Here is a 667-nt window from a genome sequence, read left to right on the forward strand (position 1 = left end):
AGTCACCTGCTGACTCTGGAGCATACCACGAAGTAAGGAACATCACCATCTAGAGCTTCTATTGGCCCCGGAAAGGCAGACAGACTCACTGTTTCTAAGAAAAAGCTGCTGCGGAAAGACAGCGACACCAGCATCACAAGCACAGTCACCAACCTCAGGCCGCCTGCAACTCCGCACAACCCAGACGGTTCTGAGACATCAGGTGGTCCTGAATGCCAACTCAGCGAGTAGTCATCCAGAAGGCCCACAGCAGCTGTCTCCCCACGCAGCCGGGCACGGTCACCCAGGAGAACCTGCGGCCAGGCCACCAGCACCCTGCGTGAAGGTCGCGACCCGGTGCAGCCCACCCCCGGCCGGTGCCAGCTTTGCCCTCCGGCCGTGCTAAGGCCCCTGCTTCAGCTCCCGGGGCACGGCCGGGCGAGCTGCCGCCCGGCACAGCGGCCACGGCCAAGGGGCACCCGCGGGACACCCGGGTGAGGAGGACGACAGGTGTCGTCCTGGGGCAGGTGGAGGGCCGAGCGTATCCGAGATTCGGCCGCAACTGTGGCCGAGTCCAGAAGAGGATGTCCTTCAGGCAGAGGCGGGAAGTGCCCCGAGGAAAGAGTGACACAGAGCGGCTCTTTCCGACGACACCTCGCCCAGGGCCGGGCCGGCGGGTGCACAGCGA

General features: G+C 64.9%; 1 protein-coding gene across 1 annotated transcript in view; it reads right to left on the reverse strand.

The window, feature by feature from the left end:
- Nucleotides 1-381: 381 nt before the first annotated feature.
- The window catches only part of NTN3 (netrin 3), a gene marked incomplete at its 5' end in the record, with an annotated part of 3,698 nt that continues 3,412 nt past the window's right edge, over nt 382-667 (reverse strand). The window contains one exon of the mRNA XM_021708490.1: nt 382-497. Within this exon, the coding sequence (XP_021564165.1) occupies nt 382-497 (116 nt within the window). The remainder of the gene's footprint in view (nt 498-667) is intronic.

Source organism: Carlito syrichta, unplaced genomic scaffold (assembly GCF_000164805.1).
Source record: "Carlito syrichta isolate Samal-C Ts95f unplaced genomic scaffold, Tarsius_syrichta-2.0.1 Scaffold138851, whole genome shotgun sequence".
Taxonomy (NCBI): domain Eukaryota; kingdom Metazoa; phylum Chordata; class Mammalia; order Primates; family Tarsiidae; genus Carlito; species Carlito syrichta.